Below are 24270 nucleotides of genomic sequence, written 5' to 3' on the forward strand. Positions count from 1 at the left end.
GTCCAAAACACTTGTTTCTGATGCAATGAGTTGTTGCAATCACCTCAGAGGGAAGTGATGAAGGTTCAATGGGAACTTTCAAATGGAAATTGGAGAAATAATTGAAGGGGAGAAATCTGAGATTGTGTGTTGAAAAAGCAGGAGGCAGTGGGATCAATTGGAGAGCTTAGTCAAAGAGCCAGCACAAGGCCGAATGGCCCTCCTCTGTGCTATACCGTTGTCTGGTTCTGCATTGTGTGATTAGGGGAGGGAGTAGACAGACCTGAAACCTAGCCTTTCCCTAGCAATGTCACTCAAAGTCCTTTCTGCCTTCAGAAACATTTCAGATCTCCAAGCAGCCGGCGCAGTGAGAGGCACAAAAGGAAAGCAGAACAGAGGCTTATGGAGAAGATTCCAGAAAATGCAGAGGCAACTGTGGTCCTCATTGGTATGTAACCTGCTGAACTATTTCAACTTCATCAGTTTTCTGAACACAAAACAAAACCTCTGATACAGATGTTGTGAGTTAGATGTAGGTGATAAGTATGGGTGCATAACAGTGCCAACAAACCCTACAGCATGGACAGCAAAGTGTTAGGTACAGAGTTAAGCTCCCTCTACACTGTCTCCATCAACATTCCCAGGATAGGGGCAGCATGGGGTTAGATACAGAGCAAAGCTCCTCTACACTGTCCCTATGAAACACTCCTAGGACAGGGGCAGCACAGGGTTAGATGCGGAGTTAAGCTACCTCTACACTGTGCCTATGAAACAGTCCCAGAATAGGGACAGCACAGGGTTAGATACACTTTATCATGAGAAAATGAAAACGTTTCAAGGGTCTCCCTTTGTTTGCTTCTTTTTGTTGAGCAGAGTTTTAGTTTTTAATGTAGAAAGGTGTACTTGTCAATTCTTACTCTTCCAAACCATTCTCAGGAAAGCTGGACAGGACTCTTGGACTCAGACTCAAGGTGACCACTTTAGGGCTTTCCATGTGTCCATGTGATATGATTTGATCAGGATAGCTTTTTCCACATGGGATAGTTTTGATATGCATTATTCCAGCTTTAAGCACATAGAGTGAACAAATAACTCAAGTTCCACTTACAAAGTTGATGATAAGACCAATTTACATAGTGCTTAGAACTGTGGGAATCCCACCGCCTATGTTGACCATTGAAGGTGTGCTTGTTTGTGATAGCAGAGAAGTAATGCCCCTGTCAGATCTCTAAATCAGTAAGTTGAAGGAATTTAGCTCCATTTCAGAAAGGTGTTTTGTTTCCCACCTGATGGTATAAGAATTTTAGTGCCAGTGTGATGCCAACTAGTTAGGCCGATGACTGGCCAATCATTTCAAATAACATTCCCTTTCAACATTCCTGGTCTCCACGTCACCTCCGCTGTGTCTCCCATTGCTCCTGGACAGGAAAAAAGCTGTGGGCCAAATTATCCTGATGAGTGCAAGATGTTTGACAAAAAGTTTTGTCAAGGTGTTTCTATTTCAGTAATGCTCAGAGTCTGGACGACTAGATGACTATTCTTATGATTGTCTCTTTCCTTGTTTTTTTTAGGGACTCTTGCCTTTCTTGAACAGCCCACCATGGCCTTTGTGCGCCTCAGTGAAGCAGTTTTCCTTGAGTCAGTTTTGGAAGTTTCAGTGCCTGTACGATTCATCTTTATCCTCCTCGGGCCAATGCAGTCCAACATGGATTACCATGAGATCGGGCGCAGTATCTCCACCCTGATGTCAGACAAGGTTAGACATAGCAAGGTCAAGGGTTGAACTGAAGAAAGTTTTCAAAGCATTGGGTTCAGATAGGATTTACAAGGATGTTGCCAGGGTTAGAGAGTTTGAGATATAGGGAGAGGTTGCATAGGCTGGGGCTGTTTTCCCTGGAGCATCAGAGGCTGAGAGGTGACCTTATAGAGGTTTATAAAATCATGAGGGGGCATGGATAATGTAAACAGCCAAGGTCTTTTCCCCAGGGTGGGAGAGTCCAGAACTAGAGGGCATAGGTTTAGGGTGAGAGGGGAAAGATATTAAAGGGACCTAAGGGACAGCTTTCTCACTCAGAGGGTTGTGCCTGGATGTAGGTTTGCTCGCTGAGCTGAAAGGTTCATTTCCAGACATTTCATTACCCAACTAGGTAACATCTTCAGTGGACTTCATGTGAAGCAATGCTGAAACTTCCTGCTTTCTATTTATATGTTTGGGTTTCTTTGGGTTGGTGATGTCATTTCCTTTGGTGATGTTATTTCCTGTGGTGAAGTCACTTCCGGTTACCTTTCTCAGGGGGTGGTAGATGGGGTCTAACTCGATGTGTTTGTTGATAGAGTTCCGGTTGGAATACCATGCTTCTAGGAATTCTCGTGTGTGTCTTGATTTGGCTTGTCCTAGGATAGATGTATTGTCCCAGTCGACTGAAGGGTCTATTTCCATGCTGTACAGTTCTATGAGTATTGAGAGGAACAGAGAGGGTAGTTTCAGTGAAATGTGGGGAGAGATAGAGTCAGAAAATCAGAGGATGGTACAACACAGAATGAGGCCATTCAGCCCATTGTGCCTGTGCAGGCTTTTTGAAAGTTCTAGCCAATTAGTCCTGTTTGTTTCCCCAGAATCCTATAAATTTCCCCCTTCAAAATATGTATCTAATTCCCTTTGAAAGGAATTCCCTTTCATAATTGACTGTTGAAAGATGTGGCATAACTGGATGAATAGTTGACAGACCCATGCTAATGTTCTGGTGACAGTGGTTCAGATTTCACCACGACAATGGGTAGAACATGAATTTAACTAATAAACTTAGAATGAGAAGCTAGTCTCAGTGATGGTGACCACGACAACAAAATCTGCTGTCCTTGTCTGGCCTACATGTGACTCCAGACCCGTAGCAATGTGGTTCACTCTGAATTCCCTTCTGAAATAGTGAAACAAGCTGCTCACATGGGCACCTGGGACAGGCAACAAACTCTGACCTTGTTGGCAATGTCCACGTCCCATGAAGGAATAAAAAATTCCATATCTTTTGGAAGGGGAAATAGGAAACATTCCTGTGCACAAAGGGGACAGAACAATTGATGTTAGACCAATTGTAAATTTTAATACCGATATTGTTAAATGTATATCATCAAAATGATTTGATTAGTTTATATTATTGTCACATGTACTGAGATACAGTGAAAAGTACTGTTATTAATGTTATTCAAGCAAATCATACCATACATAAGTACATCAGGGCTGAAAATGTGTTGCTGAAAAAGCACAGCAGGTCAGGCAGCATCCAGGGAACAGGAGATTCGACATTTCGGGCATAAGCCCTTCTTCAGGAATGATTCCTGATGAAGGGCTTATGCCCGAAACGTCGAATCTCCTGTTCCCTGGATGCTGCTTGACCTGCTGTGCTTTTTCAGCAACACATTTTCAGCTCTGATCTCCAGCATCTGCAGACCTCACTTTCTCCCATAAGTACATCAGAGTCATAGAATAGAATGCAGAATACAATTGGTTTTGCTCTAATGTGTGTTTCTACAAAACAAATCGACTTTAACGTGACTGAAAAATTTAGACCATTATTTGTGGAAGGTTAACTTTCCTTATCTGTGTTGGCTATAACACGATTAAGGCCCCATTAGTTTAAATGGTGCAGCTTTTGCGGATTTTCTTATAACATGAGATCGCACAAGAATGGAATGATTACGTTATATTAGATCCGACTATAGAGTGTTCCACCTACAGAGAAGGTACAGCGAAGATCAACTTTGCAATATAAGTCTGATGATAGTGGGCAAGTCGCTGTTTTTGATTCTGTTGGTACAAGCTTTTGTATGTTCTGCCCAATAGAAGAGGGGGGACGAGAGTATAACCAGGTTGGGAGGAGTCTTAGATGATGTTGGCTGCTTCCCAAGGGAAAGTGGGAAATGTGGATTGAGTCAATGGATGGAAGGCTGGTTTGTGTGGTGGACTGGGGTAACGTAATGAAGTGTTACAATCCAAGCTGATAGTAATACTCAGTCTGATCTCAGAGTGAAACCTAGCTTGATAGACCAATGTCTCTTATTTTTTTCTTGCAATTTGCTTAATGTGGAGGTAACTCACTGAACATATTCCCAACAGGCAAAAGAACATTAAAATGTATTACACACAAAGAAAATAAAATAATGTATTTTAAACTATGCAAGAACTATTGAAACATTCCTATCGCAAATATCAGAAATAAATATTCAACATTTTCACCCTCATCCAAGCAGCTTACTCAAGTCTCTCCACTTTAAGTTCCTTCTCTAATGGGTACAATTGTAATTGGTTTCTTTCCAGCAGATGTCTGTATTTACACCACACTATTTTTGAGTTACTGTCTCATTCTAAGACCCAAAAATGACTACCACAGCTCACTTATCTTGGAACATTTCTTCTTCCACAGATCTCTTTTTCTGGATCTTATCCATCACTGACCTTGGGCCACTCAGGTCTTTGTTTCTTCTGCCTGGTTGCTTTAGAGAGAGATAAATGGTACTCTTACCAACTTTTTCTCTCTCTGAATGACCTGCTTCATTCTGAAACAACCCTGCACACTCCTTCACCTTCTGAATGGTTCTGTCTTTCAAAATGAATTTATTTCTGTCTCTGTCTCCCTGCATCAAAGGAAACCTCATTGGCAACAATCCAATCTATTTCTCTTTCTCTCTTGCTTCTAAGATACTGATCTAGTCAGCACCAAGCCTTTTCCTCGCCCATGAACATTAATTTCCAGACATTATGTGCAGCACTCAGAAATAAAACAGAAACTATAGCTCCCCTTCTAAATGTACACAATACTGAAATTCAAATCATACTTAAAGTTCAAGGTTTGTGCGAAGATTTGTAGCTCGGGTGCTCGTTGTTGTGGTTCTGTTCGCCGAGCTGGAAGTTTTTATACCAACCACCCAATATACCAACCACTACAGCGGACAGCTGAAACTGACACCCAGAAGCGGCAAGGATAGACCACTATAAATACCGGAAGAAACCTCAAAGAAGCGCTTCGCAGGAGGCTCCAAAGCACTGATGATGTCGCCTAGCCAGGGGACGAAACGTTTGCAACAAAAACTTCCAGCTCGGCGAACAGAACCACAACATACTTAAAGTTTCCAAATAATAAAAAAAAGAACAGGAGTTATCATAACAGGCAGGGTGGCTCAATGGTTAGCGCAGCTGCCTCATAGCGCCAGAGACCTGGGTTCAATTCCCACCTCAGGAGACTGACTGTGTGGAGTTTGCACATTCTCCCCGTGTCTGTGTGGGTTTCCTCCGGGTGCTCCGGTTTCCTCCCACATCCAAAGATGTGCAGGTTAGGTGAATTGGCCATGCTAAATTGCCCGTAGTGTTAGATGAAGGGGTAAATGTAGGGGTTGCTCTTCGGAGGGTCGGTGTGGACTTGTTGGGCCGAAGGGCCTGTTTCCACACTGTAAGTAATCTAATCTAATCACTGCTCCCTCACAGCACGAGGGGCCTGAGTTCAATTCCAGCCTCGGAGAACTATCTGTGTGGAGTTTGCACAATCTCCTCATGTCTGCATGAGTTTCCTCCCACATAGAACATTGCAGCGCAGTACAGGCCCTTCAGCCCTCAATGTTGTGCTGGCCCTTGGAACAATTCTGAAACCTATCTATCCTACACTTTTCTGTTTTCATCCATATGTTTATTCAATGACCATTTAAATGCCAATAAAGTTGGCGAGTTTATCACTGTAGGAAGGCAGTGCGATCCAAGCCCTTCCTACTCTCTGAGTAAAGAAACTACCTCTGACAGCTGTCTTATATCTATTATTCCTCAATTTAAAGCTATGCCCCCTCGTGCTAGCCATCACCATCCAAGGAAAAAGGCTCTCCCTGCCCACCCTATCTAACCCTCTGATTATCGTATTTGTCTCGATTAAATCACCTCTCAACCTTCTTCTCTCTAACAAAAACAGCCTCAAGTCCATCAGCCTTTCCTCGTAAGACCTTCCCTCCACACCAGACAACATCCTAGTAAATCTCTTCTGAGCCCTTTCCAAAGCTCCCACATCCTTCCTATAATGCAGAGACCAGGAATGTACGCAATACACCAAATGCAGCCGCATCAGAGAGGGTGAATTGGCTATGCTAAATTGCCCCATAGTGTCCAGGGTAGGCCAGGTGGGTTTAACCATGGGAATTGCAGAGATGGTGGTGAGTGGTGGGTTTTGGAGGGATGCACTATAGGGATTCTATGTACATGAAATACAGGACAAAGTTGAGTTTCTAGAGTTAGGTCAGAGGTGAGTCTCAACATTGTTGAATGGTAGAATGGGCTGAATGGCCTCCTTTGTTCCTTTGTTTCAATCCATTGAAGGTGTGTGTTTATTGTTGAGGTAAAGTTGCCATGGTCTTACTAGATCACAGGGACAGCTTTTTCCCATTTGACTGAGTGATGACTGGAGGTGGTTTAACCTGAGGGTCACTGCATCTCAGGCAAGGGGAGAGGTTGAGAAGGAGAGCACTTCAGAGTAACCTCAGCCTGATGTGGGAGTTGAACCCACACTGTTAAAGTTTCTGTGCATTGTAAACCAGCCATCCAACCAACAGAGCTAACTGATCCCATATAGCAGCTGACGTATGGGTGTATATAACACCTCAAAGAAGTGGAATGCACTCCTCATAGACACCATTATCAAACAAAATGTGCCACCTTGTTGCCTGAGGAAAGGTAACGGGTCTTAAAGCGGAGAGATGGAAAGGTTTAGGAAGACAGTTTCCGAACTTAGGGATCTACTTGAATCATAACTGGCCATGGGGAATGATGACAGGCACAGGAGGCTGGAATTGGACAAGTGTGGGGATCTCAAAGGGTAGTGGAACAGGGCCGGGACAGGAGAATTTTAAAACAGAGGAGGTTAACGGAGATGGTTAATGCAGCTCTGAGCTTTCTGCAGGATTTCCATGAGGCAGCGTATCAGGCCGATGATCGCCAGGACCTCTTAAACGCCATCAACGAGTTCCTGGACAGCAGCATTGTCATCCCACCACTGGAACTAGAAGGCAAAGATCTCCTGAGATCGGTTGCAGCCTTTCAGAAGGAGATGCTAAGGAAGAGGAAACTGAGAGAGCAGAGAAAGTCACTGAGGAGGGAGGAATCCATTCTCTTCGAGACCAAAGGTGAGACATCACTGGATAGCCCTGTCATACTCCACCAGCTCACCCACTGAACAATTACATACTGAGTAACGCTACCTCTACCCTGTCCTCATCCAACACACCCAGGACAGGGTCAGCACTGGATTAGATACAGAGTACAGCTCCCTCTACACTGTCCCTATGAAACACTCCCAGAATAGGAACAGCACGGGGTTAGATACAGAGTAAAGCTCCTTCTACACTGTCCCCATCAAACACTCCCAGAGACAGGGACAAAAGAGGGTTTGTCTGTACTTTAAAAATCATCTTCATTTTGTGAGAAGGTCCAATGACTGTATGTGGCCTGTGAGCAAGTGGGTGTTGAAATGAGTGTGTGTGTGTGTGTGTGTGTGTGTGTGTGTGTGTGTGTGTGTGTGTGTGTGTGTGTGTGTGTGTGTGTGAGAGAGAGAGTGTGTGTGGGTGTGTGTGTGTGAGAGAGTGGGTGTGAGAGTGTGTGTGTGTGTCTGTGTGTGTGAGTGTGTGTGTGTGTGAGTGTGTGTGTGTGTGTGAGTGTGTGTGTCTGTGTGTGTCTGTGTGTGTCTGTGTCTGTGTGTGTGTGTGTGTGTGTGTGTGAGAGTGTGTGAGGTTGGGTGTGTGTGCGTGTGAGAGAGTGTGTCTGTGTGAGAGAGAGAGAGCGTGGGAGTGTGTGTGTGGGTGTGTGTGAGAGTGTGTGTGTGTGTGTGTGTGTGTGTGTGTGTGTGTGTGTGTGTGTGTGTGTGTGTGTGTGTGTGTGTGTAAGAGCCTAGCAACAATGGGACCCCCACCCCTTCGGCCTATTGAGCCTGTTCAGCCCTTCAATATGCCAGTGTTTAGTCTACTCTAGTTTCCCAGCCAATCCTGATGTCCTGTATGCCCCAGGAATTGTTTGATTCCCTTATCACCCACTTCCCTCTCAAATGTTGCTCAACCATTAAACGTGACATCGCTGCTGTGTGTAGTAACATCACCGTGTGCATGTGATGATGTCACCCACCCAGTGACATCACCTAACTGATCATGTCACTCTCCAATTGGCATCAACACCTAAGGATGTTGCCCTGTCACGGGTCTCTATCAGGGTGATAGTGACCTCTGTCTTGCCCACCCTTGGGTTTCATGAGAGGGGATACTCTTGCTGTGAGCTGTAGTTCCGGGTGTTGAGTTAGTAACTCTTGGTGCTGAGTTAGAATGCTATGTGTAGTATTGTATTGTTATTTCGACCAATTGTACCAAACATTTACTAAGCGTTTAAAAAACACTAATCTGAATTCTTTATTTGAATCTAAAGCTATATACAGAGAATGGTAACCTTTGACTGTGGAGATAGATTGGACCCATAGAAATGCTTTCTTAAAAAAGTTATTCTGGGGATGTGGGTGTTACTGGTAGGGTCACTATGTGTTGTCTGCCCCTAACTGAGACATTTAAGTGACTCTTGGATAGGCACATGGATTATAGTACAATGAAGGGTATGTAGTTTAGTCTGATCTTAGAGTAGGATAAAAGGCCAGCACAACATCAAGGGCTGAAGGGCCTGTACTGGGCTGTACTGTTCCATGCTCCAATGGTCACAGAAACTGATTTGCCCTTGAGGCCATTAGAGGTCAATTAAGAGGCCATGACTGTGGGTCTGGAGCCACATAGATGAGATTGGGTAAATTCCACTCTGATGCTGAGGTGGGATTTGAACCCATTTAACCCTGCAAGTCAGTGCACTAGCCTGAGCCTCTGTGTCATTAATCACATTGCTGTGGGTCTGGAGTCACATGTAGGCCAGACCAGGTGAGGATGGTAGATTTGCTTCCCTAAAAGGACATTACAATAACTGATGAGGGTTGCCATGGTCACCATGATGAAAACTAGCTTCATATTTTCGGCTCCTTAGTTGAATTTAAATTCCATTCTGATATTTCCCCTTCTACCTCCAACATGTCCTCGATCTTGGGGGTCACACAATCTGCTGACATTGCCACTTCAGCACCATCAGCAGCTCATTCCCAAAAGAGCCGTGCGATTGTACCTACTTGACAGTGGGCGGTGAGGGGCAATAGTTATTGAGACCCTGCCCTGAGGCTGGAAGGGCATCACCTCATCATTGATTCGAGAGCTGTTCTGGGGAACTGAGGACAAAGGTCAGGCTGCTCCTCCCAGTGCAGCACTGAGGGAGTGCCATATTGTTGGGGTCGCTGGTTATTGGCTGAGATACTGAGCTGAGGCTCCTGGACATCCCTCTGGGTGATCGTCCCAGATCCCATGGCCTCCTCATTGGGACGGGTGGGAGTAATAGGAGGCTCATACACGCAGAGTATGAAAAGAATAACTAGTGTGGAGATGCAAGCCATCTTACTGTGTTACCCTGAGCTGTTCTTACTTCTTCCTCCAGATGTGTGCGGGGAGGTGAAGGACGAAAGTGATGATGATCCACTGAAGAGAACAAGGATTCCGTTTGGGGGCTTGTTCCGGGATATCAAGCGGAGATACCCAAAATACATGAGTGACCTTTGGGATGCAATGGACTGTCAGTGTCTGGCTGCCATCATCTTCATTTACTTTGCAGCCCTGTCACCAGCCATCACATTCGGAGGATTGCTCGGTAACTCTCTCATTCCAGATGCTGCGCAACGTCGAAAATCTCTTGCAAGGGCAACTCAGCGCTGTCCTCCCTCACACAGCCCCATCCCCATTCAGCTGCCTCCCCACTCTCCTTCAGCTGCCTCCCCACTCTCCTTCAGCTGCCTCGCCACTCTCCTTCACTCCCTCCAGCTCACCTTTCCTTCTTCCTCCACCTCCACTCTGTGCCTTTCCCATCCCCGCTCCACCTCCCATTCCCCAACACCGGGGAGGCTAAGCTGGGAACACAGTGGGGATCGAGTTTCCAGTCTGCAGCATCTTACACCCCCACCAACCCTCGTCTGCTGGTTTTGACAGAGAAACCCTCTCCCCGAGAAATTGCTCAATGCTGACACAAACCTTCTCCCACCGCCGCCTCCTCCCCAAACTCTTTGTCAGGCCCGATGACCATATCATTCAATTCCTTTTGTACCCATGTACAGTATTTATCTGATTTCCCATTAACTGTAAGCGTAGACTTGGATCTGGGCTCAGAAAGGAAGATTGGGCTGTGGTGTAGGGATAGAGGAGGGGCTGTGGGTCTGCTCATGGACAAAGTGGGCTGAATGGCCTCCTTTTTTGCGATAATGTTGAAGTGAACCAATCCTGTACACAGTATTCCAGATACAGTCTTACCAATGGATTGTATAACTGAAGCATAACCTCCCGTTCTACTGAATTCAGTTCCCCTCACACTAAAACTGAACTTTTTATTTGCTTTCCTGATAACACTAACAGTCTGTGATTGGTGCACCAGACATCCAGATCCCTCTTGTAATGGACCAGACGAAACCCCTTAAAACATGTCACAGAGATGACCTAGACCCTAACTTTGTCTTATTTTAAAAACAAGTGCCAGGTGTTGTGTTTTGGATTCAATCAATTGGTCAAACTGCCAGGCTTGAACTGAAACACACTTTATTCATACACGATAGTTAAAATGAAGGCAAAATAGAAAGAAAAGAATTGGCTTAACTGTAACCCTATCAAAATACTTAAAATAATAAACTATTCATTAACTGTTCCAATACAGTAACATTCATAAGCACACCCTTAGCAAAGGCAAATTCAGTCAAATAGATTGTCTCATGTGCAATTCTAGCAACAGAAAAAGGAGGGCGGCACGGTGGCACAGTGGTCAGCACTGCTGCCTCACAGCGCCTGAGACCCGGGTTCAATTCCCGACTCAGGTGACTGTCTGTGTGGAGTTTGCACGTTCTCCCCGTGTCTGCGTGGGTTTCCTTCGGGTGCTCCGGTTTCCTCCCACAGTCCAAAGATGTGCGGGTCAGGTGAATTGGCCATGCTAAATTGCCTGTAGTGTTAGGTAAGGGGTAAATGTAGGGGTATGGGTGGGTTGCGCTTCGGCGGGTCGGTGTGGACTTGTTGGGCCAAAGGGCCTATTTCCACACTGTAAGTAATCTAATCTAAAAAAAAACCAAGCTTTCATCTGTAGCAAAGGGAGAGAGAGATGTAGCAGTTTTCATAACCTCAACAGCAACTGAAAGCTAAAACTAAAATCCTGGTTCTGCTTGACCTCCCGCCCCATTCAGGCTGCTTCTATTGTTCTAATTTCTAAACAAAAACCCCAGGCCTCACAATTAGGTTTGGGGTTTATTAGGTTCGAACAGACTGATCAGCACCTCGGTCAAAAAAAAACCTAGGACAAATACCCTCCTTAAAGCCATAGTAACATTACACTCTGAACCTCAGAGCTCTGCCACCTCTGACCATGTAGATAATATGCTGCTTTCATACACTTCCTGCCAAAATGGACAACTTCTCCCATTCCCACATTATACTCCATTTGCCAGACTTTTGCCCACTCACTTAACCTCCCCGTACCTCAGTACAGGCTCATCTTCACAAATCACTTTTGTTTCTGTCTAGTGTCTTTAGTGAGATTACCTCTCATATCTTCCAAGACATTGAGATAAACGGTAAAGAATTGAGTCCCCAGTACTGACCCCTGTGGAACACCACTCATTATATCCTGCCAGCCTGAAAATGACCCACTTATCTGTTTCCTGTTGTCCAGCCAATCCTCCACCCATTCCAATCAACACCATAATCTGATTCTCTTCCACAACCTTTGATGTAACACTTTATCAATTGCTTTCTAGAATCTAAATACATCTGCTGGTTCCCTTTTATCCAGAGCACAAGTTCTTCAAAGAACCCCAACAATTGAATAGAATAGAAATTTATTTCATAGAGTCCCTACAGTGTGGAAACAGGCCATTCGGCCCATCGAGTCCACATTGACCCTCTTAAGAGCATCCCACCTAGAGCCAGCCCCCTACCCTATCCCTGTAACCCTATCCTTCCCCTGGTTAATCCCCCTAACCGACACATCCGCGGATACTGTGGGCAATTATATAGTAATATAGAATATAGAACATTACAGCACAGCACAGGCCCTTCGGCCCTTGATCTTTCGCTGACCTGTCATAGCATGGCCAATCCACCAAACCCACACATCTTTGGATTCAGCTTTGGACACATCTTGATCATACATAGAACATAGAACATAGAAAAATACAGCGCAGTACAGGCCCTTTGGCCCTCGATGTTGCACCGATCCAAGCCCACCTAACCTACACTAGCCCACTATCCTCCATATGTCTATCCAATGCCCGTTTAAATGCCCATAAAGAGGGAGAGTCCACCACTGCTACTGGCAGGGCATTCCATGAACTCACGACTCGCTGAGTAAAGAATCTACCCCTAACATCTGTCCTATACCTACCTCCCCTTAATTTAAAGCTATGCCCCCTCGTAATAGCTGACTCCATACGTCCCTTTACATGAAGAGTGCTGTGAAAGATTGTATAAGTCAGCCCACCGTGGCACCTACTTCAATGACAGCAGTCATACATAATAATATTAAAAGGTAAAAATAAGACACAGTTTATCACAATTCAGTTGACAGCTCTCGGGCTCAGGGAAAGCCGATTAAGGAATTAGTTAAACATGATTTCCCTTTGATGAGACTGTGCTGGTTCTGCCTGTTTACCTCAAACTTATCCAAGTGTTCTATTATAACGTCTTTAATAATAGCTTCGAATAATTTTGCCATGATGGTTTTAAGCTACCTGGCCTGTAGTTTCCTGCTTTCTGCTTCCCTCCCCTTTTCTGTAAAGGAGTTACATTATCTGTTTCCAATCTAAAGGAACCTTCTCTGAATCTATGATGGGATTTGCATATGAAAGCAGACAGGAGGAAGATTGGGTGGCGGGTGGATTTAAAGCTTTTCCCCCCCTTTTCTCTGCAAAGATCCTTTCACAAACTGCTCTGGTCTCTGTGAGACAGCCTTGGTCATACGGGAGAGTGAGGGGATGTGTGGGGAATGGGTTGTGGTGGCTCTTTCTCTCTCTGTAATGATCCTGAGGCGGCTTCTGCATTGTTGTAAACGGTCCTGAGTCTAACAATGGCATCTCCACCCCATGCAGGTGCAAAGACCGAGGGGTTAATTGGGGTTTCAGAGTTAATCGTCTCCACATCGGCCACAGGGGTGGTCTTCTCCCTGTTGGGAGCCCAGCCCCTCCTGGTGATTGGATTCACCGGCCCCCTGCTGGTCTTTGAAGAGGCGTTCTACAAGGTAAGCCTGTTATCAAAGACCATTCACCCACCCACCCACATGCTGGCTCACCTACACTGGAACCCAGTCCAGCCTTGATCTTCAAATCCACATCCTTCTTTTCAAATTGCTCATCTTCATCCCCTCCCTATCTCTGTCACATCTTCCAGGCCCAACATCACCTCCCTATTTCTGTAACCCCCTCCAGCTCCTACGTCCCTTCCCTATCTTTGTAACCTCCTCCAGTCCCTACATCCCTTCCCTATCTCTATCACCTCCTCCAGTCCCTATGTCCCTTGCCTATCTCTGTAACCTCCTCCAGTCCCTATGTCCCTTCCCTATCTCTGTAACCTCCTCCAGTCCCTACACCCCTCTCCCTAGCTCTGTCACCTCCTCCAGTCCCTATAGCCCCCTTCCCTATCTCTGTAACCTCCTCTAGTCCCTACACCCCCTTCCCTATCTCTGTCACCTTCTCCTGTCCCTACACTCCCCTTCCCTATCTCTGTCACCTCCTCCAGTCCCTACACCCCCTTCCCTATCTCTGTCGCCTCCTCCTGTCCCTATACTCCCCTTCCCTATCTCTGTCACCTCCTCCAGTTCCTACACCCCCCCCTTCCCTATCTCTGTCATCTCCTCCAGTCCCTAAACATCTCCCAACTTCCTCGGGGTCATTTCAAAGCTTTTAGGGATGAGACTCTTCAATGCTACAGTAAACTCACAAGGGAATGAGTTACTGCTGGAGGCAATGATATGGTTGGACTGGGGTGGACAAGATCACAGGTCACATGACTCCAGGTTATGGTCCAATTGGCTTCTTTGAAATTCCAAGCTTTCGGAGCGCTGCCCCTTTTCCACTTGACATCACCTGACGAAGGAGCAGTGCTTCAAAAGCTTGTGTTTTCAAATAAACCTGTCGAACTATAACCAGATAAAGATGGCAACTTCCTTCCCTAAAGAACATGAGTGAATCAGATGGGTTTTTCCTCCTCTGACAATCGATAACAGTTTCATGGTCATCATTAGCCTCCTAATTCCAGATTTTTATTGAATTCAAATTCCACCATTTACTGAGGCAGGACTCGAAGCTAGTCTCCGGAGCGTTACCTGGTTCTCCGGATTAATACCTAGCTCATTCAGAAGGTCAGGAGGAATGGGATTCAGGGGAACATAGCTGTCTGGATACAGAATTGGCTGGCCAACAGAAGACAGCGAGTGGTAGTAGAAGGAAAATATTCTGTCTGGAAGTCTGTGGTGAGTGGTGTTCCACAGGGCTCGGTCCTTGGGCCTCTATTGTTTGTAATTTTTATTAATGACTTGAATGAGGGGATTGAAGGATGGGTCGGCAAGTTTGCAGATGACACAAAGGTTGGAGGTGTCGTTCACAGTATAGAGGGCTGTTGTAGGCTGCAGCGGGACATTGACAGGATGCTGAGATGGGTTGAGAGGTGGCAGATGGAGTTCAACCTGGATAAATGCGAGGTGATGCATTTTGGAAGGTCGAATTTGAAAGCTGAGTACAGGATTAAGGATAGGATTCTTGGCAGTGTGGAGGTACAGAGGGATCTTGGGATGCAAGTACATAGATCCCTTAAAATGGCCACCCAAGTGGATAGGGTTGTTAAGAAAGCATATGGTGTTTTGGCTTTCATTAACAGGGGGATTGAGTTTAAGAGTCATGAGATCTTGTTGCAGCTCTACAAAACTTTGGTTAGACCGCACTTGGAATACTGCGTCCAGTTCTGGTCACCATATTATAAGAAAGATGTGGATGCTTTGGAGAGGGTTCAGAGGAGGTTTACCAGGATGCTGCCTGGACTGGAGGGCTTATCTTATGAGGAGAGGTTGACTGAGCTCAGACTTTTTTCATTGGAGAAAAGGAGGAGGAGAGGGGACCTAATTGAGGTATACAAGATAATGAGAGGCATAGATAGAGTCGATAGCCAGAGATTATTTCCCAGAGCAGAAATGACCAACACGAGGGGTCATAGTTTTAAGTTGGTTGGAGGAAACTATAGAGGGGATGTCAGAGGCGGGTTCTTTACACAGAGAGTTGTGAGAGCCAGGGAATGTGTTGCCAGCAGCAGTTGTGGAGGCAAGGTCATTGGAGACGTTTAAGAGACTCCTGGACATGCATATGGTCACAGACCTTTGAGGGTGCATACATGAGGATCAGTGGACGGCACAACATCGTGGGCTGAAGGGCCTGTTCTGTGCTGTACTGTTCTATGTTCTATGTTTTAATAGTTGAGCAATATTACCACTTGGCCATTGGTCCTCCTGCTGGTCAGATGGTTGTTGTACTGAGAGATGATTCGGTCCAAACTGAAATAGGGAGATAATGGTGCTGTGGGAATGTCACTGGACTAACAATCCAGAGTGTTCTGAGGACATGGGCTCAGATCCCGTTGTGAAATAACTCCCCTGAGGCCAGTATCCCATCACCAAGCCATCCTTTATTTACACGGGGAGAGTCCCCCCCCCCCACTGATCCTGCTTTCTCAGGGCCAGCTCTCACAGTGAGCAGAACCCCTGACACTTCTGTTTATTTTTTAAAAATACTATTAACCAATTCACAGTTTACAAAACAATTAACATTGACAGCTGTATACAGAGAAACAGCAATTTTACAAGGGAGAGGGGCAGCAAAGCCAGGCCCCGAACCCCACCGTTCAACCAGTTTTCAGGGATATGAGGACGCACCTTAAATCCCAGTTTCAATCATTACAAACAGTAACAATGACATTTGTACATACCAGACAGTTCCATTTCATTAAAACCAGTGCATACAATACAGACCCCCAGCAACCCCCCTGTCCCTCCCACCTTCTGCCACTCTAAGGCAGCCCGCCCCTAATGTTCTATGTGGGAGGAGACCAGAGCACACAGAGGAAACTCACGCAGACATGGGGCGATTATGCAAACTCCACATAGTTAGTTATCTAAGGCTGGAATTGAACTCAGGTCCCTCGTGCTGTGAGGCAGCAGTGCTAACTACTGAGCCACCCTGCCGTCATGATCCTCCTCTTTATTTTTTCTTTTTTTTTTGTTTTTTTTTCCTTTTATTTTAAAGTCCTTGACACTGATCCAGCTCCCCCAGAGCCAGCTCTCAGAGTGAACAGGATGTCTGGCATTCCTCTTTTTTTATTATTATCCCCCACACTGCCGCCTAACTGCGGTAGTGCTTATTTTTCCCCAGCACCCATGGTGTGTGTGTGTGCAGGTGTGAGACACAGTGAGAGACACAAAGTGCACGAATCTTTATTCAACTTTCCACCACCAGGAAGAAAGGAAACACCCGAGTGGCCTGTGACAAGCAGTGCCCTTCACATCAAAGGGCAATGCTGTGTGATCAAGCAGTAAAGGGCAGGGCAGGGATTAAATCAAAATAGAGTTACCCTCCTGTTTATTTTTTATATAGTGTGCCAGCACCTTCGAGAATGAGAGCTGTTGCTTCACTTCCTTAAAAGCAATGGCTTGGCTACATGATAGTTTCCCAAGCTGACCCTTCTTTAAAGGTTGATACAAAGGTGCTAGATTATGTATGAACTAAAATAACTCCACAATGGTAGGCATCCCATCCCAAAGTCACCCATTTTTTTACATGTGGAGACGCCCTGATACTGATCCAGCTCCCTCAGAGCCAGCTCTCAGAGTGAACAGGATGTCTGACACTCCTGTTGTTTTTGTTTGCGGAGTGCTTACTTTTCCCTAGCACCCATGGTGTGTGTGTGTGTGTGCAGGTGTGAGACACAGTGAGAGACACAAAGTGCACGAATCTTTATTCAACTTTCCACCACCAGGAAGAAAGGAAACATCCGAGTGGCCAGTGATAGGCAGTGCCCTTCACATCAAAGGGCAATGCTGCGTGGTCAAACAGTGAAGGGGAGGGCAGGGACTAAATCAAAATAGAGTTACCCTCCTGTTTATTTTTTTTTGTACAGGCAATGAGTGCTGCCTAGTCAGTGATAACTGAAATAATTCCACCAAGGTTGGTATCTCTTCACCAAGATGCTGCCTGACCTGCTGCGCTTTAACCAGCAACACATTTTCAGCTGTGATCTCCAGCATCTGCAGACCTCATTTTTTATCTCTTCACCAAGTCACCCTTTTACATATGCGTATTATTTGACACTGGTCTGCCTTCCTCAGAGCCAGCTCTGAGTGAACAGATATAAACTCTTAACATTCCTGTTAAGACTTTTTTTTTGCTTTTTATTTTTTTTAGCAGAACCCCTAACACTCCTGTTTTTTTTGTTTTTTTTTCTTTCTTTTTTTCCCCCAGCCACCATTGTGCGTGTGTGTGGGTGTGAGACACAATGAGAGACACAGTGCACGAATTTTATTCAAATTTCCACCACCAGGAAGAAAGGAAACACCCGAGTGGTCTGTGACAGGCAGTGCCCTTCACATCAAAGGGCAATGCTGTGTGATCAAAACAGTGAAGGGGAGGGCAGGGACTAGATCAAAATAGAGTTGGAGGGGGAAATGATGCACTCTACTCCCTGCGGCGCCCGCCTCTCCCTGAACAACTCCAGGGTGTTGGTGGACACCGCGTGCTCCTTCTCCAAGGACACCCGGGCCCTAACGTAACCGCGGAAGAGGGGCAGGCAGTCGGCCCTAACGACCCCCTCCACGGCCCGCTGCCTGGATCTGTTTATGGCCAGTTTGGCCAGGCCCAGGAGCAGACCCATGAGGAGGTCTTCAGACCTGCCCTCCCTCCTCCGTACCGGGTGCCTGATGATCAGGAGCGTGGGACTGAAGTGCAACCAAAAGCAGAGGAGAAGGTTTTTGAGGAAATCAAAAAGGGAGTGCAAACGCCCACACCCAATATACACATGGTCCATGAACTCCACAGCACCACAGAACAAGCAGTTGGGCTGGGAGTCCGTGAACCACACCCTCCTGTTTATTTTTTTTATTTTTTTTTATTTTTTTTTCTTTCTTTTTTGTGAGACACAGTGAGAGACACAAGGTGTACAAATCTTTATTCAATTTCCACTACCAGGAAGATAGGAAACACCCGAGTGGCCAGTGACAAGCAGTGCCCTTCACATCAAAGAGCAATGCTATGTGATCAAAACAGTGAAGGGGAGGGCAAGGACTAAATTAAAATAGCGTTGGAGGGGGAAATGATGCACTCCACTCCCTGCGGCGCCCACCTCTCCCTGAACAACTCCAGGGTGTTGGTGGACACCGCGTGCTCCTTCTCCAAGGACACCCGGGCCCTAACGTAACCGCGGAAGAGGGGCAGGCAGTCGGCCCTAACAACCCCCTCCACGGCCCGCTGCCTGGACCTGTTTATGGCCAGTTTGGCCAGGCCCAGGAGCAGACCCACGAGGAGGTCTTCAGACCTGCCCTCCCTCCTCCGCACCAGGTGCCCGAAGATCAGGAGCGTGGGACTGAAGTGCAACCAAAAACAGAGGAGAAGGTTTTTCAGAAAATCAAAAAGGGAGTGCAAACGCCCACACCCAATATACACATGGTCCACGGACTCCACAGCACCACAGAACAAGCAATTTGGTTGGGAGTCTGTGAACCACACCCTCCTGTTTATATCTGCCAGCCAGGGCTCCCTGATTAGATCAGGTTAACGGCCCCAATCAGGGAACTTACATTCTATGAGGTCCACCTGGCTGACCCCGTTCCCATCAGCACAGAAGGGGAGAGTTGTCAGTTTATACATGACTCTCTCAGTCCCTCACAAAGATGGCTGATTACCTCAAATGCTCGCGCCAATTTGAACAGCTTAAAATTCAACTAAACAAACCTGGATTAAGGAGCTTTATACCATTGTATTACTAATGCCCCTCCGTGACCCCAGGCTGACACTCATGTGGTTGACGTATAACTGCTACCTGAAATGTTCCAGTAAGACACTCTGTTGAAGGCCATTCGGGATGGCAACAAATGCTGGCCAGGTCCAGCAGAACGGAGGTGACCTGGACCAATCAACCTCTCAATGCTAGCACCATGAGATCATATTATGTCGGGTTCCCTTAACCAGCCTCCGGGATAAGGTCAGATGTCACACAACACCAGAAACTATAAATCCGGAGAACCAGGTAACATTCTGGGGACCTGGGTTTGAATCCTGCCCCAGCAGATGGTGGAATTTAAATTTAATACAAATCTGGAATTAAGGGTCTAATGATGACCATGGAACTATTATCGATTGTCAGAGGAGGAAAAGCCCATCTGGTTCACTCATGTCCTTGAGGGAAGGAAGCTGCCATCCTTACCCTGATGTGTCCTACATGTGACTCCAGACCTACAGGGAGGCGGTTCGTTCTTAGCTGCCCTCTGGGTAATTAGGGATGGACAATAAATGCTGACCCAGCCAGCAATGCTCACATCCTGTGAATGAATAAGTGAAACGTTGCATGAACAGAGGAGGCCATTCAGCCCCTTGAGCTCGTTCCATTCCTCAGTTCAATCCTGGCTGAGTACCTCATTGGTTCTTAAAGCCTAATGCCCTCTCACAATCTCTATTTTGAGATGGTCAGTTCACTGCCTTTTGGGAAAACAGGGTTCCAAATTTCCACTCCCCCCTCGTGTGAAGAATATTCCTTTCGTTAATAATTCATTGGAAGTGGCTGTTCAGGATTTATTGTTTAGATTAGAGTGGTGCTGGAAAAGCACAGCAGTTCAGGCAGCATCCGAGTAGCAGGACAATCAACGTTTCAGGCAAAAGCCCTTCATCAGGAATACAGGCAGGAAGCCTCCAGGGTGAAGGGCTTTTGTCTGAAACATCGATTTTCCTGCTCCTCGGATGCTGCCTGAGCTGCTGTGCTTTTCCAGCACCACTCTGATCTAAACTCTGGGTTCCAGCATCTGCAGTCCCCACTTTTGCCCTGCTCAGGATTTATTGTCGATCCCCTGAGAAGGTGGTGGTGAGCTGCCTTCATGAAATACTCCAGTCCATGTGCTGTAGGTTGATGCACAATGTCCTTCAGGAGGGAATTTCAGGATATTGACCAAGCGACACAAAAGGAGCAGTGACAGAATTGTCATTCCCGTGAAACTCTCCAGAAGAGCTAAGTGGACAATCCTCCACAGAACATGGCCTCCCCCAGTGGGTATGAATGAACCTACATGTGCATCGGTCTGTTCGGAGAGGAGCTGTGGTGAACATCTCGCTGCTTCATGGATAACCTATCTCTCCCTTTTGTTCCCTATCTCCTCACCATCATCACCCCTCCCCCACTCCTCGCACATCGCCAGTTCAGCAAGACCCAGAACGTGGACTACCTCACAGGTCGTGTGTGGATCGGCTTCTGGCTCATGGTCATTGTAGTCATCACGGTGGCCTTTGAGGGAAGTTTCCTGGTGCGCTACATCTCACCTTTTACCCAGGAGATCTTCGCCTTCCTCATCTCCGTCATCTTCATCTACGAAACCTTCCACAATCTTTACGAGGTAAGTGCCAACTCTTGTCAGGTCAAGCCCAGTGTCAAACAGCCAATCAGACACCTCGGCTGAGGTATATTCTGTGCTTTTAGGCTCTGCGCTTTCATAAGGATGTCAGGGCCTTGAGGGTGTGAGAGATTTACCAGAATGATGCTTAGGATGAGGAATGTGGCTGAAGAAGTTAGGGAATAATTATCCGGTGATGCAGAACTTGAATGCCAAAGGAAAGAGAAAGCAGGATTTTCACTCTGTGAAAGGAGAGTGCTGACTCTGATTGGAAGAGGAGGCCATGGAGAATGCACCAGTTAATGATGATTGTCAGTTAACTGCCAAGCTTTGTTTACATTTTAAACCAGGTATATTAACTCTGATTGGTTCTGAAAAGAATCGGGCCCAGTATGCATAAGTGCACCATATTGTGAGCCTGATAGAATGTACAACATTGGCTGTCAGATAGAAACAACATAAGACCATAAGACATAGGAGTGGAAGTAAGGCCATTTGACCCATCGAGTCCACTCCACCATTCAATCATGGCTGATGGGCATTTCAACTCCACTTACCAGCGTTCTCCCCGTAGCCCTTAATTCCTCGAGACAACAAGAATCTATCAATCTCTGCCTTGAAGACATTTAGTGTCCCGGCCTCCACTGCACTCTGCGGCAATGAATTCCACAGGCCCACCACTCTCTGGCTGAAGAAATGTCTCTGCATTTCTGTTCTGAATTGACCCCCTCTAATTCTAAGGCTGTGTCCACGGGTCCTAGTCTCCTCGTCTCACGGAAACAATTTCCTAGTGTCCACCTTTTCCAAGCCATGCATTATCTTGTACATCTCTATTAAGTCTCCCCTTAATCTTCTAAACTCATGTTTGTACACACACAATACCTGTTCCAATTTAATAAAGCTGATAATAACTATTCTGCAGCTGAAAATGTGTTGCTGGTTAAAGCGCAGCAGGTCAGGCAGCATCCAAGGAACAGGAAATTCGACGTTTCGGGCACAAGCCCTTCATCAGGAGGGCTATTCTGCAGTTCATTTCTCAGGACAATTCCTCAGCCACCAGAATCAAACACTCTAGTTTAAAATGTCTAAAATGTTTGGCAGTGAACTGTCAGTCATCTTAAACTGGAGCAGTCTCCATGGTAATGTCTCTACTAACCAGAGTCCACTTCCCAACCAATCAGCACCTTTCCCTTCTACAGTCTAATGTTACTTTCTCTTTATGTTGGTTCTGCTAGATGTTGTCTTGATGAGTGCAAGGCAAAAGGTTTTGACAAAATGTGTCTTTTCTCTTCAACAATACTCATGTAACACATCTAGGCTTGTTCTCAAGTCACAAAGTGCTAAGGGGAGATTTGATAGAGATGTTCAAAATTATGAAGAGTAAATAAGGAAATGTTTTCCCCATCCATGGGATGTGAGCGTGACTGGCTGGGATCACCTCATTGGCGGAAAAAGGCGATGGTGAGACCTCTTCAAAAATATAACTGAGAGGCTTTGAACTTCTGAAGTAGGGTCACTGGACCCAAAATGTTAACTTTGTTTTCTCTTCACAGATGCTGCCAGACCAGCTGAGTTTTTCCAGCAATTTCTGATGTCTCTGATAGCAATTCTTTGTGTTTTTTGTTTGAGAGGCTGGTTAGGCCATTTCTGAGTCAATCCCTTTGGCTGTGGTTCTGGAGTCACATGTAAGCCCAGACCAGGTAAGCTTAAAAATGTGTTGCTGGAAAAGCGCAGCAGGTCAGGCAGCATCAAAGGAGCAGGAGAATCGACATTTCGGGCATAAGCCCTTCTTCAGGATTGAGGAGGGTGTGCCAAGCAGGCTAAGATAAAAGGGAGGGAGGAGGGACTTGGGGGAGGGATGTTGGGAATGCGATAGGTGGAAGGAGGTTAAAGTGAGGGTGATAGGCCGGAGAGGGGCTGGGGGCGGAGAGGTCGGGAAGAAGATTGCAGGTCAAGAAGGTGGTGCTGAGTCTGAGGGTTGGGACTGAGAAAAGGTGGAGGGGGGGGGGGGTAAATGAGGAAGCTGGAGAAATCTGTATTCATCCCTTGTGACCTGCAATCTTCTTCCCGACCTCTCCACCCCATCCTCTCTCTGGCCAATCACCCTCACCTTGACCTCCTTCCACCTATCGCATTCCCAACGCTCCTCCCCCAAGTCCCTCCTCCCTACCTTTTATCTTAGCCTGCTTGGCACATCCTCCTCATTCCTGAAGAAGGGCTCATGCCCGAAACGTCGATTCTCCTGCTCCTTTGATGCTGCCTGACCTGCTGCGCTTTTCCAGCAACACATTTTTAAGCTCTGATCCCCAGCATCTGCAGTCCTCATGTTCTCCCAGACCAGGTAAGGACAATGAACTTCCTTCCCTGAAGGACATTAGAGACCCAGTGGGTTCTTACACCAATCCAGTGGTTTTATGATCACTATTAGTGAGACTGGCTTTTCTGTCCCTAATTAAAAGAATTCAAGATCTTCCACTTTGCTGTCAGGATTCAGACCACTGGCTCTTGGATTATTAGCTCAGATTATTTTCTTGAGTTTAAGAGCCGTGAGGTTTTGCTACGCCTCTATAAGTCCCTGGTGAGACCACTCTTGGAATATTATGTCCAGTTCTGGTCGCCTCATTATAGGAAAGATACAGAGGCTTTGGAGAGGGTGCAAAGAAGGTTTAGCAGGATGCTGCCTGGACTGGAGGGCTTGCCTTATGAAGAAAGGTTGAATAAGTTCGGACTTTTCTCTCTGGAGAGAAGGAGGAAGAGAGGAGACTCGATCGAGGGGTACAATATAATAAGAGGAATAGATAGAGTCAATAGCCAGAGACTTTTCCCCAGGGAAGGATTGACTGGTACGAGAAGTCATAGTTTGAAGATATTAGGAGGAAGGTATAAAGGAGGCGTCAGAGATAGCTTCTTTATGCAGAGAGTTGTGAATGTATGGAATGCGTTGCCAGCGGTGGTGGTGGAAACAGAGTCATTGGGGACATTTAAACGACTGCTGGACATGCACATGGATAGCAATGAGTTGAGGGGTGCGTAGGTTAGGTTACTATATTATACATTAGGATTAAATATCGGCACAACATCATGGGCCAAAGGGCCTGTTCTGTGCTGTATTTTTCTATGTTCTATGTTCTAACTCTTTGGTTCCTAGTGCAGTACCATCACCATGGTGACATCACTGTACCTGTTAGAAAGCTGTTTCCGTGAGCGGGACTATCTCGAGGAACCAGCACAAGGACAAAGGGCCGAACAGCCTGACGTGCAATTTGTGGCTCTCCTTGTAACATAGGAACAGGAGTAGGCCATTCAGCCCCTTGAGCCTGTTCCACCATTCATTGAGACCAGGGCTGATCCATGACGTAACCCCGTATTGGCCCATATCTTTAATTCTGTTGCTTAACAATAAGTCTATCTATCTGAGATTTCAAATCAACAACTGATCCAGCAACAACGGCCACTTGTGGAAGAGAGTTCCAAACATCTACCACCCGTTGTGTATAGAAATGCTTCCTAACATCTCTCCTGACCAAAGTCAGAAGTCA

At 46.2% G+C, this 24270-nt stretch overlaps 1 protein-coding gene across 1 annotated transcript in view; it reads left to right on the top strand.

Annotated features, from left to right (window-relative positions):
• LOC132817312 (anion exchange protein 3-like) overlaps positions 1-24270 on the top strand; it is a 136994-nt gene that overhangs the window by 73541 nt on the left and 39183 nt on the right. The window contains exons 9-14 of the mRNA XM_060827723.1: positions 316-427; positions 1551-1735; positions 6912-7134; positions 9515-9724; positions 13191-13339; positions 20540-20734. Of these exons, the coding sequence (XP_060683706.1) occupies positions 316-427; positions 1551-1735; positions 6912-7134; positions 9515-9724; positions 13191-13339; positions 20540-20734 (1074 nt within the window). The remainder of the gene's footprint in view (positions 1-315; positions 428-1550; positions 1736-6911; positions 7135-9514; positions 9725-13190; positions 13340-20539; positions 20735-24270) is intronic.

Source organism: Hemiscyllium ocellatum, chromosome 7, assembly GCF_020745735.1.
Source record: "Hemiscyllium ocellatum isolate sHemOce1 chromosome 7, sHemOce1.pat.X.cur, whole genome shotgun sequence".
Lineage (NCBI taxonomy): Eukaryota > Metazoa > Chordata > Chondrichthyes > Orectolobiformes > Hemiscylliidae > Hemiscyllium > Hemiscyllium ocellatum.